At 33.7% G+C, this 12,513-nt stretch overlaps 1 protein-coding gene across 1 annotated transcript in view; it reads left to right on the forward strand.

Moving 5' to 3' along the window:
- The first annotated feature begins 556 nt into the window (after positions 1 to 556).
- LOC138325708 (transient receptor potential cation channel subfamily A member 1-like) overlaps positions 557 to 12,513 on the forward strand; it is a 38,295-nt gene continuing 26,338 nt past the window's right edge. Inside the window, exon 1 of the mRNA XM_069271544.1 lies at positions 557 to 793. Within this exon, the coding sequence (XP_069127645.1) occupies positions 623 to 793 (171 nt within the window). The 5' untranslated portion in view covers positions 557 to 622. The remainder of the gene's footprint in view (positions 794 to 12,513) is intronic.

Consider the following 12,513-nt stretch of genomic DNA (forward strand, 5'->3'; position numbering starts at 1 on the left):
TTTTAATTCTAATATTTACCTTGTCGTTCACATGGGTTGGCTAGCGTAAGTTAATAACTAACTTTCCTTAAGAAAAACATTTTTTATTAAATTTATCTTGCTTCCATAGCCAATACTGAATAATTTATATATAGAAGGACAAAACAGCGATACAATATGTCTTAAACTTGTTAGAGACCAATTGTTTTTAATGGTATATATACCTGCTAAATAATTAACCAAATATACTTTTACTTATGCGGAGTTATCTCCAAACTTCCTCCAATATTTGATGTGATTTATATTTCAAAACATGCCCCGTTTACTTACCAATTAACCTTGCCTGCACTACGACACGACCGCCAATAAACCAGACAGATAACAGTACACTTAAATTCTAGAACTTCCTCCATGGATCAATAAAGCTGTTTACACTATTAAAATCCAGACAATAAAAGCTGTTAAAGATAGAACTATGGAAAGGAGACAATAGGTGTATGTGGTCCTCATTATTGGAAGGAATTATTTACCATAAAAACGTAATTACGGGTGTTTTATAACAGTTGTTTGGTGTAGCTGGCGGCGAATATTTGATTTTTTTACTGTTGGTAGCTGACATTAGTATACCAAACTACTAGCCCTCATGTTTAATTCCGTTTTAAGCCAAGTGTTGGAGTTTATGGGTGTCTCTAAACTAGCGTCACGTCAAATAAAAGATGGCGGAAATGACATTATCACTGATGGACTTCACAAAGTGTTTGAAACAGGAAGCGTTGCTTGGTCGATTACAGACAGACCATGCCACATCTTTAAGGTAATATTGTTCATTTCAAAATATTAATTTCAGTATCTTAAATATTGTAAGGCTATGTTTCTGTTAAATGTTTAAAAAAAAACCATAGAACAATTAATGAGATGAATGAAAACACCAGAGTTTGGAGGTAAAGAAAACGATTATTTAGGGTTAGTCCATCTATCTTCGCTAGCTATTAAGAGTTATTTTCCGTCGAAGAAGCGTAGACGGATGGTAAGACTTTGATAGCGAAGATGGAATACCCCGTTATGTTGCTGAATTCAGGGTAAGCAAAATATGGAAATTTGTTCAATAATCATGTTTCAATTATATCTGTTTTTGAAATTGAGTTGGAATATCAAAATTGACGATTGTCCACCTATGACCCTACCTTATGTAATCTTTGATGACCGTTAACTTATATTTATACAACGATTACGGAACATATGTCAATAAAGACCAAACTTTTTCAGAAATATTTAAAAAAAATACATTGAAGCGATCACGACGAAGGTAGGAACGTTGAAGCCTTCCATTTTCAACACATAGTCTATTATCCTCTTGACTTGACACAAATATAAATATCAGGCGTAATGCATGCCGTAAAAAACAATTTTCGTATCGCATTTCATTCCTAATACCTTATTTTCAATGCAATTAATTTCACCATTAGTAGCCGTAAATGTTGACTGCAATATCAATGTACTTGTGATTGAAAGTATTTTGTGTTGATTTATGTCCACTACATAAGCGATTGATTAATAACAGGTCCTTCAGAGTTACGTTTCTTTATTTAACTCTGTCAGAGTTACTTCCCTTCCTTTCACTCCGTCAGAGTTAATTCCCTTCGTTTCACTCAGGTAGAGTTACTTCCCTTCGTTAAATTCCTACGGTTTAAAATGAAGGGAAGTAATTGATTGATCAGGGCTATGATATCAATTATTAAATGCAATTTCGTTTTCCCGTATATAACCGTTTTTTTAGAATACATATAAAAAGATATAATATCTTGTATTAAAAACATTCTTAAATTACTTGTTGTCTATACTGAAGCACAATTAATCGTTTATTTTTTTTTATTTTAATTAAAAAAAATTGCTTGCATTTAACGGTTTACCTTCGAGAATAAGCTTAAACCCTTAAACATTTTTCATTATATTCAATCGATTTGATTCTGACAAATCAACAATTACTCGTAACGCTGGAATTATATTTGTCACCCTGAGGTACCATTATGGTGTCGAATGGCCTTCGCTAATCCTACAAGGGGGAACGGCATTAATCAATATCCAGTGTTGATGGCTATTCAGATTCATCGATTTCTAGTAAGGTTGGTCTATTAAAGTCACAATATCCGTAACTAGCCACAAAAACTTTAATGCCGATATTTTTACTATTTGTAGAAATAAATAAATAATGATTTGGTAGTACTGGTAACTTTGGTACAGAAATTATTGAAACAAACTGCTTATACTCATGTCTTCATACTAAATCGGTTGACTTATACGTATCATTGCCGAACGGAAGTAGGAAATTCATCGCCTTTTCTCGGGAGAGATCGGAAAGATTTCATGTAGCAACGGTAGTCACGTGGTCTTCTCGGCAAAAACGCTACAATGTCGGATAACTTCTGTTCGTTTAAAAAGCATAGGCTAGAAGACAGAGTGTTAATCATTATGGTCTATTGGTTTTTGAAGAAAAATATGACAAATTATATGGATATCTTAACATTATATATACACAATGTATATGCATATGGGCTCATTTTTTTGTCCGAAGACTCACTGCTAATGGCTTGTTTATTAATTAAACTATTTGTTACTGATGCTTAGTTCGGTTTATCGAAAAAGATTTTTTTATATTATTAGATGATGAATGTGAAGTTTGATATTATTTTATTGTTTAAAAAAATAAGCGGTTTCAATTTCATATATCTACCACCGATAGCTTCAAATGACTTGGTTCCGTCATAGATATATACAGGTAAGTTACACTTCAAATGCAGTTTAAAGGTTATACGGGTTTATTGATATAATACGAAATAAATCTATTTCAAGTTGTGTTATTCAGATTTATATTTAACCAATCGCGAGGGAGTATGTTGTCACACCTCGTGCTTACACACGCACGTGTTCCCATTCAATATCGGAGTAATGCAAGGTCAGCTGGTGTTCCGTCATTTAGCTAGCACATCGAGTAACCATAAGTAGCATAGCTAGGTAGTCATTGCATTCGAAACATGAATATTAACTATCACAGGCAAAATATCTTCAGGCTAATTAGCCTGTAAAGAGTTTGGCCTAAAATTTACTTGAAAGTGACCCGATATTGATGTCAATTTCGCATAACCAATTCCTCATGTAAATTTCAGACCAATTTCAGGCCAATTTCAGGTCAAATACCTTGAAATTGACTTTTTTGTTCTTAGCTGAAATCTATACCCGAAATAGACCTGAAATTGACCTGTCACCTCAGGCATGTAGCACTTATACTCCTTATCAGCAGGGGTGCTTTAGGGTAACATGGAATGGTCCAGAAAATCTAGATGAGTTCAAACATAAACAGTTATTAAAGTAAGAACTGTTACAAATATGGAATGTATAAAACCGTTTATATTGGTTTTTCGTGACAAACAGATCCTGACTTCCATCCGGACGTTACCGATATCTAATGCATGGTAAACACATTAACGTTATCAGATTAAAGTCGTTACTGTGACAGGGTAGGAAATCAATCAGTCCAGATAGTCAATAAAACATATAAGATGATAATATGGCAAACTATTGTAACCAATAAGGAGTTATAACCTGTGGGACGTACCGCATTGGTTACTGCTATAGCATGGCCGGCTAGATTATTTCGCGATTTCGTGTGTTATTGCAATGACCGCGAAATTTGGACGGCGAAATGTTTATAAGTTGATGAAATATATTTATCATTATGTGTAGTCGAATCGCAAAGTTGTAGAAAAGCAGAAATATAACTTTCCCCTTTTTTATACAAAATACCGAAATATTTGACCCGCTAAAATAACCGGCTGTACGATATCTTAAATAAAGACGCGGAATTTCGATCCATAATTCCACTTGAATGGGCAGAGTATGAGTGTGTCGTCTATTTGTGTGTTTACGATGTGCACGGCTGCTCTAGGTTATGGTTATTGATGTCAGTTAATATTGAGAATCTCTGTAACTGCAAGTTCGGATAATCCGACACTGATTTGAAGCCGGTTATGAAGTCATATAAATGTATCCCGGGATCAAATATCTATATGAAGTTATTATTCAATTTAACGTGTGATTAGTTCTTTAAGGTCGCTATACTGGTATGTACTAGAATCCGGATCGAAGTCGTTATTTTAGCCGCTATCCTGACTTTGAATTGTAAAATAAGTTTGCTTATAACATGAAGATTTCAATCTGGATTTTACTTTTGCGCGCTAAGGAAATAAGTCATTTCATGAAATCGCAATTGAAGTGAACACTGTATATATACATGTAATTTTAAGAATTATTTAGTTATTTAAAATAATTAATACTATAGCTCTACGCTAGGATGACCTTTCAGTTTTTATAAAGTTGAAAGTTAATAATTTATGTAAAAAAAAAGAAACCAAAATTGCATAATTCATCCAATGCAAGAGTCATCGAACAATTATGTGGATTTTTTTTTCTTTTTTCTTCCATTTTTAGATCGATCCGCGCTTACATCGGACCATCAAAAGATAAAAGTTGTGTAACTTGTTTTGAAATTTATGTAAAGTTTATAGACTTCATAGAGAATATCGACTCACATCAGTGTTGTTCTCTTCATATTGTTATGCATATTCTTTATGTAACTCCAAATCACTATACAAATTGTATAGCCAGGTAATATTTAGTGACTGTGCAAACAAGATCAAACGATAGCTACTGACGCTGATGTAAATACATTAGATAAATAAACGTTGTTGTCGGAATCTCCCAAGAAATTTGATGTTAGAGTCAAACACGCACTCTTAATGAAAACATGTCACCCCAAGTCACACTCGAGTTCCTCAGTACATGTGTACTAAGTTACGAAACCTCACCTTTCACAGCAGACCTCCTCCCTTAGGATTACTACAGACACGTGAGCTGATGCTGATTGGTGTAACGGATGTTTGACATAATGTCTTCAAACATTACAATTCCCCATTGATTGGTGATGCTTCACATTCAATAACGCGAGGTCACGTGAATGGACACTTCTTAATGCGTTTGATAAACTAAATATACAAAATAACTAGAAATCGATAGATGTATGTGTATATTCCATTCGATTATATAAGTGCACCTTTAGAATAAAAACTTAAAAGGAAATAAATAAATATAATTTTAATGAACCGATGCAAGTGAACTTTATTTGCATTACGGGGAAATCAAGTCTAAATACCGTTCCTGTCAGCAGTCGCACGCTAATATTCTCTAAAGACATTCTAATACATGATGGTCGCGCGAACAGAGCGAGCAAAATTAGCTACATCTGCAAGTCGACGGTAATAATTTCGGAATTTGTTTAACAATAACATCCGCCTGGGAGTTTAACCAAATCGTTATTCTGGATTATTATCAAATAGTAATATGTTATACAACATCGTCCTAGTGACCTAACAATGAGGCCAGTAAAGTGATTATAAAACACAGATGAACATTTATTTGTTTCAACTCTAGATATTGCCTTCACTAAAACTGTAATTATATAGACCTAATTTCAGATTATTTATTTATACAAAAGTCTTGAAAATTGCAATATAAAAAGGCGTATATAATGCCTTATTGTTCAGTAGTATTAAAGCACATAGGATCAATAAAAGCAATTAAAATACAAAAGTATAAATTGTTTCTTTTCATCGATCTATGACCTGGGGGTTTTAAAACTAATTGCTAAAAAAGAATGAAAACCATTGCACCATGTAAGGTACGAATCAATTGTAAGGGATCGCTTCACATAAGCCTCCGATGTTACCAAAGACTAACAGTGGTTGATTTACAATGACGTTATATATTTCTGTATATAAACGTTCGGCAAACGTACATTGGAGCGTGGCACAGAAGTGTCTATTTACAACATTCTCGAGTATTTGAGTTAAAGTTGTCTCCACATAACGACTTCCAGGTCAAATAAGTTATATAAACAATGTTACGACTGATGTAAACAAAGGATCCATATTAATCCCTTTTCAAGAGAAGCCAAGCTAATTGAAACGTAGATATCAAATATCTTTTGCAATTTTTTTCATCGGTTTTTTACGAGATCGTTCCGATGACCTAGGTCAGGGGAATTCTGCACTTGTGAAGACATCTACAACCTGAATAACTGTTCTATGTAGACCACCGAATGAGCGTAAATGTTTTAATTAACATAAATGTTGATGATATATGTACGCATATGTTTAGTTCTAATGGTATCATTGCGCTGAACCGAAAGACAACTATTCATAGGGTACAATGGTCTTACTGTCCTCAATATCTTTGAATGGCGTCTATGTTTATCCATACTATACATCGAACGTATAGGCTACTGAACTTAAGACACAAACTATTGAATAACTAAACCAATTTCTGGAGTAATTGACTTGATTTATTCTATCCTAAACTATGAATTTAGTATATTCATAATCGAAACTAAAGGGAAAGAAGTGAATAACTTAAACCAGGTAAACGCACAAATAAGATGACCGAGGGGAGTTATCAATACAAATACAAATGTATATAAAATGTTGTTTTTTATTGGGGGGGGGGGAGGTTCGTTACATACCTATCAAATCTAGAAAACTCTCAAAGATTCGTTTGTGAAAATGCAGATCGATATAAAAAATTGTTGAAAATACAGCAAAGCAAACCCTATAAATAATGTGCCAGTTCAGAAAAAAGTGGACAAATAAACTGTTTGTATTAGTTACTAATTAGTGTATCCACTTTTCATTCCATGTTTAATCCCTTCATGTTTGTCCAATAGTGTTTTCATGTGTTTTGTTCCCTGTACCGATTTTTCGTTCCTTAATTTGATTGCTATATATAAACGATCTCTTTAACTGATAATTAATAGATCAGTACCAGTTACGGAGAAGACTTGAGTAATTGATAAAGTAATGGGTCCGTCGATATTCATTAAACATATCGTTCTGTTATTTGTTGATTTACTAGCGCGATGTGAAGACAAACAAACATTGAGTGCTGGTTTAAACCTCGATAAGACAGATGGTCCTATTGGTAGGTCTAGGTGCTGCTAGCGGTCAAACGGATGGGTTCAACAGCCATGTAAATATAAAGGGGTTGGCAAAGTTCACAGATAGACACATAATGGTATTGTAATCATTAAAGACTCGTGTGATCGGAGATCGTTTAAAGATTTAGACCAATGAGTACACAACGTTACAGAGCGAGACTGCAATCGATAATCGGTGAGGCGCGTTCGCGCAGATTTCTAAACTTATTCCAAAAGGGAAAGTGTTCTCGAGGGGATGAAGAGATTAATTATGAATTATGTAATATGAAAGTGACACCAACAAAAACCCCTACTTTTGGGACAGATGGGGATAAAACGTCTATCCCGACGACACATGGAGAAGTATGTCTTATGTCAGCGAGTCCGTACAGGATCCACAAAGTGAGTACCAACGCATTGGAATGTTGCATGTCTTGTTGTGTGTAATGGTTGGCTGTCTCTGTGATAGTCGGGATGTAAGAGGCAGCTTTCATGCTCAAGACGTCAGCTGAACAATTGTATTGGTGGTATTCAAATGTTTTACTGAAGATTGATAAAAGACAATGTATTTTACTGGATTTGTATTGTGTTAGAAAGCTTTTGAGAACTACAAAGAAAAATAGTTACTAATAGGTACGCAAATAGCTCTTGTTTTCTACTCATCTTTTCATCATGGCTTGATTCATTTGTCTAGCATGCTTTGATTAATCTTAATGCAGTTGTCTATCCTTGTTTGATTGATCTTAATACATTTCTCTATTATCGTTTGATTATTCCTAATTTCTATATTTTGCTTTCCCGTTATGTACCGCGTATTGCCCGCGGGCAATACGATTTTTTTACATCAGAAGATGTCTTATGCGAACTATCCATGCAAACCATTACCAAATTTAAAAATTATACATGCTTTACACTGTATGCTGTTTCAAATACATGCTTGATAGCTGGTAAATAACTGAGTTACCCACTTACGATACCAAAGTATGTTCACATGTGCTAATTTTCATTAATTTCAACCTACCATCAAACTAAAAAATAAATTGCAAATGAGAACTTAACATGCCTGGAATAAATCTATGCCCCCTTTCCAAATGAAATACTTATTTTAATGAGATATAGACTCCAATGACATTATAGTAAATATTTTATACAACAATCAGCTGTTGCGGAATATCTAGAATTTATCTAGGATATCATAGAAATGCATGATTTTGCTTCCCACAGGCCATACCTTGATGGGGTTAAAATTCAGAAAATTACGGTATATAAATAAAGAATATCACTTGGAGTCTTAGAAAGGAATACTGGATGATTATTAATGTTAATGAAACATACAATTCTAAAAGATGCTGATAACATTACTAGAAAATAAACTCTTGACAGACATAATATAAACATAAATATGTAAATATTATTTCATTCTGCCATAGCATTCCTTGTCTTTATTATGAGTTAACCAGCCATGTCGTCCAGAAAGTATTCAACTTTTTCCGCATTCATTGTCATTAGATATGACATTTGCTTTTACACATATGATGCTTACTGTATCTACTTCATTGTCTATCAACACTTCATTATTTTGAATAGATTCGATTCTAGATTTAAGATATCGAACGAATATTTTATGCATTACACTTATGTAAAGCAATTATATTTTTGTGTGTTTTGTTCTTCCATTTAAGGCTTGCACTTCAGTGTATTCATTTTAATGAGTGACAACATCTAGGATTGAAAATCAATCCCTGGCGAAGGCCATTAAACAAGCAAACATCACCTGTGATATACACACAATGAACAGGTAACCTTAGTCGGTGCCACGGCGATTTAAGGACGTTCAAAGATAAAATGACAATATCTTTATTTTAACATAAACATAACACAGTCGTTGTTTTCGTCATGTTAAACCAATTGGAAAATATTCAAAATAAGTGTGCCGGAAACAATAAGTGTGATGGGTCGTGAGAGCGGTAAAAGTCGATGATATGATAGGACCTCAACGACAGGTAACATGTAAAAGTTTGCGCATTGCATGAAACTGCAGAAGAACTGCACTATGCTATAATGTTTACGGTCTTTGTCTATCTAATATATAAAGGAGAGTCATTGTTCCTTGATGAATGGGATGTTCCTTGATGAATGGGATGGGAAATTTGAGTTTTATCACGGCTGCAAATCTATTGTTCTTAATACTGAAAGTTCAATTTTCCTTTTAATGAAATATTTAGTTACTAGAGCTAGGATTGAAAAAAAAACTCATTCATGTTCAAAGAATATCAAACTGTTCACGCCACGAGAATGGATTGATGGATTGAAAGTTTGATATTTTACACTTGGTCTTTGTCATAGTAATACACCGTATGATGATTGTTCAATAGTGGATGTAATGAGCATCTCCGGGGAATGGATTTCTAAGAAAAGGGAGTCATACAAGAATTTAGGAATTTATTGAGATCATAAAATACAGATTTAGGATGGTCTTAGCTTTAATAGGTTTATATGGAATGGATGACATGTGCTACGACTATTCCTAATTTGATTTTCAGGAAAAATTTTTTCACGAATCGAAATATCGCGATACCGCTGTGATGGTGATATGAATATGGGGATTTCTAGATACATAAGCAACACGGGTAAATAATGATTTACCGTCAATTAGTCCAACCTTCCGGTGATACTGACATTAAAAAATCACGTCCAAACGTGATGTCACGTTTCGTCTCAACGACGGCAAAACGAATTTTACTTACATCGTTTTCTATCTCGAAATTGTCATTATTTCGAGGACAAAATTTTCACCTCACCAATGTGCCACAAAAATTCCTAAAATGTCCTCCCACGAAAATTACCGGCTAAACAGTGTCTAAATGTCATGTTGTGCAATCCTTTTTAATCTTACAGCGACTTAATGGTTTTTATGCCAAATTATTATCGACTGACTACGATTTAAAAATTTCGCTATCTAGGCTTGTATAGTTCTACTTTGGCTGTTTTTATTAACTTTTTTTTTAATTTACGGAAATTAACTTTTATAATTTCTAATAGGTTCTGAAAAATCTGACATTTTATCGCAACGGAAAAATTTGCTTTACGTTAAAAGAAAGCAAAATTTGGATCATGATTTGGGTCTTTTATATCAAATCTTAAACGACAGGTCGTACTACAAATGTGTTATTTTATAATAACATTGTAATGTGAATTCTTGTTGATTTTGAGAAATATTTGAACTTAAATATCAAAAGCAGACGAACATTTTTAATATAAAGACTATATACATTAGCATTAGCATGTTAGCATTTGCTTTCCTCTTGTAATCGACTATTCATTATCATTTATAATATTTATAAATGTGAAAAGGTCGTTTTTGTATCACTCTTGAATAAACAAATGCTGTAATTAAGATCTTTATAGGTATTAGTTTAATTTTGAAATCTTTTATAGATTTTAAATACTAATTAGAAAAATAGAAATCACATATATAATTACATACATTTTATGGTGAAATCCACCTAAAATTCCTAGCTAACAAAATATGAACATTGGTGTTATACACCAGAGCTGGATATTGCAGTATACTATACACGAAAACGTTGCGGAGAAGTGTCTGTTAGATGTTGTGATTTTGTGCCTGTGTTTGCACCACACTTAACCACAGCCTAGGGTATAACGGGGTCTTACCAGACCGACTGCAGGTCATTCAAGTTATATAAATAACATTAACACTGAATTAAACAAGAGATCTACATACTTCGTAAATATAACTCTTTAGTAAAAACACCAAAAATCTACATAAACATTTGAAGTTGGACAAGAAGCGTTACAAGATCTATCAACAGTTACATTAAACATACGTCTGTATCATACACATCGCTCCTTCTTGGTTATTACCTGATAAGTGCAGACAAACGGATGTATAGAATAACAAACTTGCCTCGTTACCGTCTGGTCATAGCGGCTTGATACGTAGAACGTTTGATGGTATTACCAATTCGACACAGTTAACAGGAAAAGTTCAAGGAAACCTATGTTGATATGATCCACTTTTTAAGGCGACGAAAACTATCAAAACTTACCTGTTTTGTCAGTAAGAAATTATAGGCTTATTTAAAAAAAAAGTTTAAATAAACTGTGGTATACCCTTACAATAGCCATAAAATTCGGCGTGGCTTCACAATAGTAATAAAATGCTCCTTGCGAAATAAACGAATATGCACTGTTAAAATATTATGAGAGAAATGAGTTAACATTCAGATGCTCTACCGCCGACATAGCATAAATGATATTCATCTTTTGAACAAATATTGGTGTTTAATTGTGTATATATGTCTAATTAACACAAAGATAATATACAATGATTTATTTCGCCTTTGGTACATGCACAATCAGTACTTCATTCGATATAGGATATAGTGACACGGAATTTTTTCGGGATGTAATTAATATTTTTCATATTTTTGACTTGAAGTAAAATTAGACGCTCAAATTTTTCATTGGTGGTAATGGTGTAAAGTAAGTAACTTTTGTGACTGAAGAAAAATACTAAATCGTCTGCTCCTGTTTTTGATTGTGATAAAATACTATTTGTCAGCGGTGGAGCATCTTTAATTCTATCAATTAACCCATACGAATGAAACTCAAGTGATGGGATGAATAACAATCATGTCACCTAAAGATGACTTCGGACCTCAAACGTCTTTCTCTCATGAGAAAATCCGAAGCAATGTAAAGTAACCATCAGGGATAGATGAGCGTTCGTCGCAACGTCAAATGACGTAACGCGACAATGTCCCTTCTACACGGTCATCAGTGACGAACATATTTTTTTGCAGGATTTCATATCATAAATAAAATTGATTTTGGGGAACGCATTTTCAAATTCAAACCAGTACTGAAGAATGCAGAGTCTGTTTAATAAGCTATGATGTAACATTCGTGTAGCAGATCATTTACACATGCAAAATGGCGGACGATTACAATGTTGAGAAGAACACTGTCAAGATTACTTTGCAAAGATAGCGGTGAATTGCGGCTCACTCTGAGAACTGTTCAAACGCGTCGTGAACACTGCTTGCTAGAAAAAGCTAAATATCGAGAATAAACGAGCGGTAAATATTTTTATTGTTATAGTTCGTCCACCAATAACTGTACCACATGTAAATTAATCCAGTAAAATGAGATCTGTTTAAATCATCACAAAGTAACTAAATCTGCTTTACTGCATATTTCAAACCTCTCACAAAGGAAACGTGTGGCCAATAAATGTCTTGCTACGACAGTTGACTCCACAATAAACCCCTTTCACGGCCATTCAGGATTACTTGACCATGAAAGGGACTGAATACCCCATTCATGACCAATCAGGATTATGACATGACCATGAAAGGGGCTGGACATGTGTGTCAACCATGGTAACAAATGCTGTAAGAGAGGAAAGATAATCATTACCCACATTGTTCTAATGATTTAATTAACCAATGCTGACAAGATTTTAAAAAATACAATGCAATAAGAAAATC

The sequence above is a fragment of the Argopecten irradians genome, chromosome 6 (genome assembly GCF_041381155.1).
Source record: "Argopecten irradians isolate NY chromosome 6, Ai_NY, whole genome shotgun sequence".
In the NCBI taxonomy this organism is placed as follows: domain Eukaryota; kingdom Metazoa; phylum Mollusca; class Bivalvia; order Pectinida; family Pectinidae; genus Argopecten; species Argopecten irradians.